Source organism: Octodon degus, unplaced genomic scaffold (assembly GCF_000260255.1).
Source record: "Octodon degus isolate 3935 unplaced genomic scaffold, OctDeg1.0 scaffold00283, whole genome shotgun sequence".
Classification (NCBI taxonomy): domain Eukaryota; kingdom Metazoa; phylum Chordata; class Mammalia; order Rodentia; family Octodontidae; genus Octodon; species Octodon degus.
Window position 1 is genome coordinate 249,256 of NW_004524859.1, and position 1,317 is coordinate 250,572.

Sequence of the window (1,317 nt, forward strand, 5' to 3'; positions counted from 1 at the left end):
TTTGGATAAAACAAAACCTAGATTATGGTGCAGCCTTCGTCTTTGCGCAGACATCTGTGTCTCAAAGGAAACAACAGCAGAGTATGGGGACCCCGCCCTTCACGCAGCGTAGGCCAGGTGGGCTGGGGGCTCCCAGACAGTCACGCAGAATCTCCCCTTTCATCTCTGCCCCCACGATGTCAGCTCCAAACCAGTCAAGCTTGTGATGGTGAGCGCGCCCAAGACGCGCGCCCAAGCGCTTCACCTACTTCTTCACGCTCGGGTGAAGGGAAGCCAGGCTTGGCCTGCACCCCCAGCTGGCTGGCCCGAGTGCAGGCGGGCTATCTCCGCACAGGGGACGCTGCCACGGAGCCCTGCACTTCTGAGTAAGGAATTTGGCTTCAGGCTTCCAGAAGAGACCTGTCAGGCAAAATCTTCGAGTCTAAGAAAGTGAACAAAGCCAAGGACATCTGAGGAGGAGTGGTCAGGTACAGGGTCACACTATTGCTGCCCAGTAACCAGCTGGGTGTGGGGAACGCAGGGTGGGGACATGCTGATGGTGGGGCCCTGGCCTCCCATAGCTGCGCACCGGGACGTTTTCAACGTTGTAGTGGACTCCAGTATTCCAACCACGTCTCGTTTCCCCAGTTTGCAGCGTAAGCCCTCTTTAGAGGAACTGGCGGTTTAGGAGAACTGTTGAAATTACTGCTCCTACAACTGCTTCCTTTCACATCTTTCAGTTTGCACCACATTCACTGGCAGCTGCTGAGGTCTGCACAGAGCAGGGACTTCCTGCATCATGAAAACTCTCAGGGCTGCCCTGCTCCTCTGGACAGTGGCGGCATGTGCTGAGACAGACGACCCTCTGGAAGAAGTGGATGAAACTGGATTCCAAAAATGCCGGGATGCTTTGAAACTGCCTGTCCTGGAAGTCCTCCCTGGAGGAGGATGGGACAATCTGCGGAACATGGACATGGGACGAGTGATGGCCCTGACCTACACTCACTGCAGGACCACGGAGGACGGCCAGTACATCATCCCCAACGAAGTGTTCACCGTTCCCCAGAAGCAGAGCGCGCTGGAGATGAACTCGGAGATCCTGGAATCCTGGATGGATTACAAGAGCAGCACCTCCTCCTCTATCAACCTGGACATCTCCCTTTTTTCCAAAGTCAACGGCAAGTTCTCTGCCGAGTTCCAGAGGTTGAAGACCCTCCAAGTGAGGGACCAGGCTTTCACCACTCGAGTTGAAGTCAGAAACGTGATCTACACAGTCAAAATCAACCCAGCCTCGGAGCTCACCTGGGAGTTCAAGAAGGAGCTCCTGGACATCTCCGA

The 1,317-nt window shown here is 55.3% G+C and overlaps 1 protein-coding gene across 1 annotated transcript in view; it reads left to right on the forward strand.

The window, feature by feature from the left end:
- Positions 1 to 623: 623 nt before the first annotated feature.
- Positions 624 to 1,317, forward strand: part of Mpeg1 (macrophage expressed 1) — a 2,511-nt gene continuing 1,817 nt past the window's right edge. Inside the window, exon 1 of the mRNA XM_004646919.2 lies at positions 624 to 1,315. Within this exon, the coding sequence (XP_004646976.1) occupies positions 779 to 1,315 (537 nt within the window). The 5' untranslated portion in view covers positions 624 to 778. The remainder of the gene's footprint in view (positions 1,316 to 1,317) is intronic.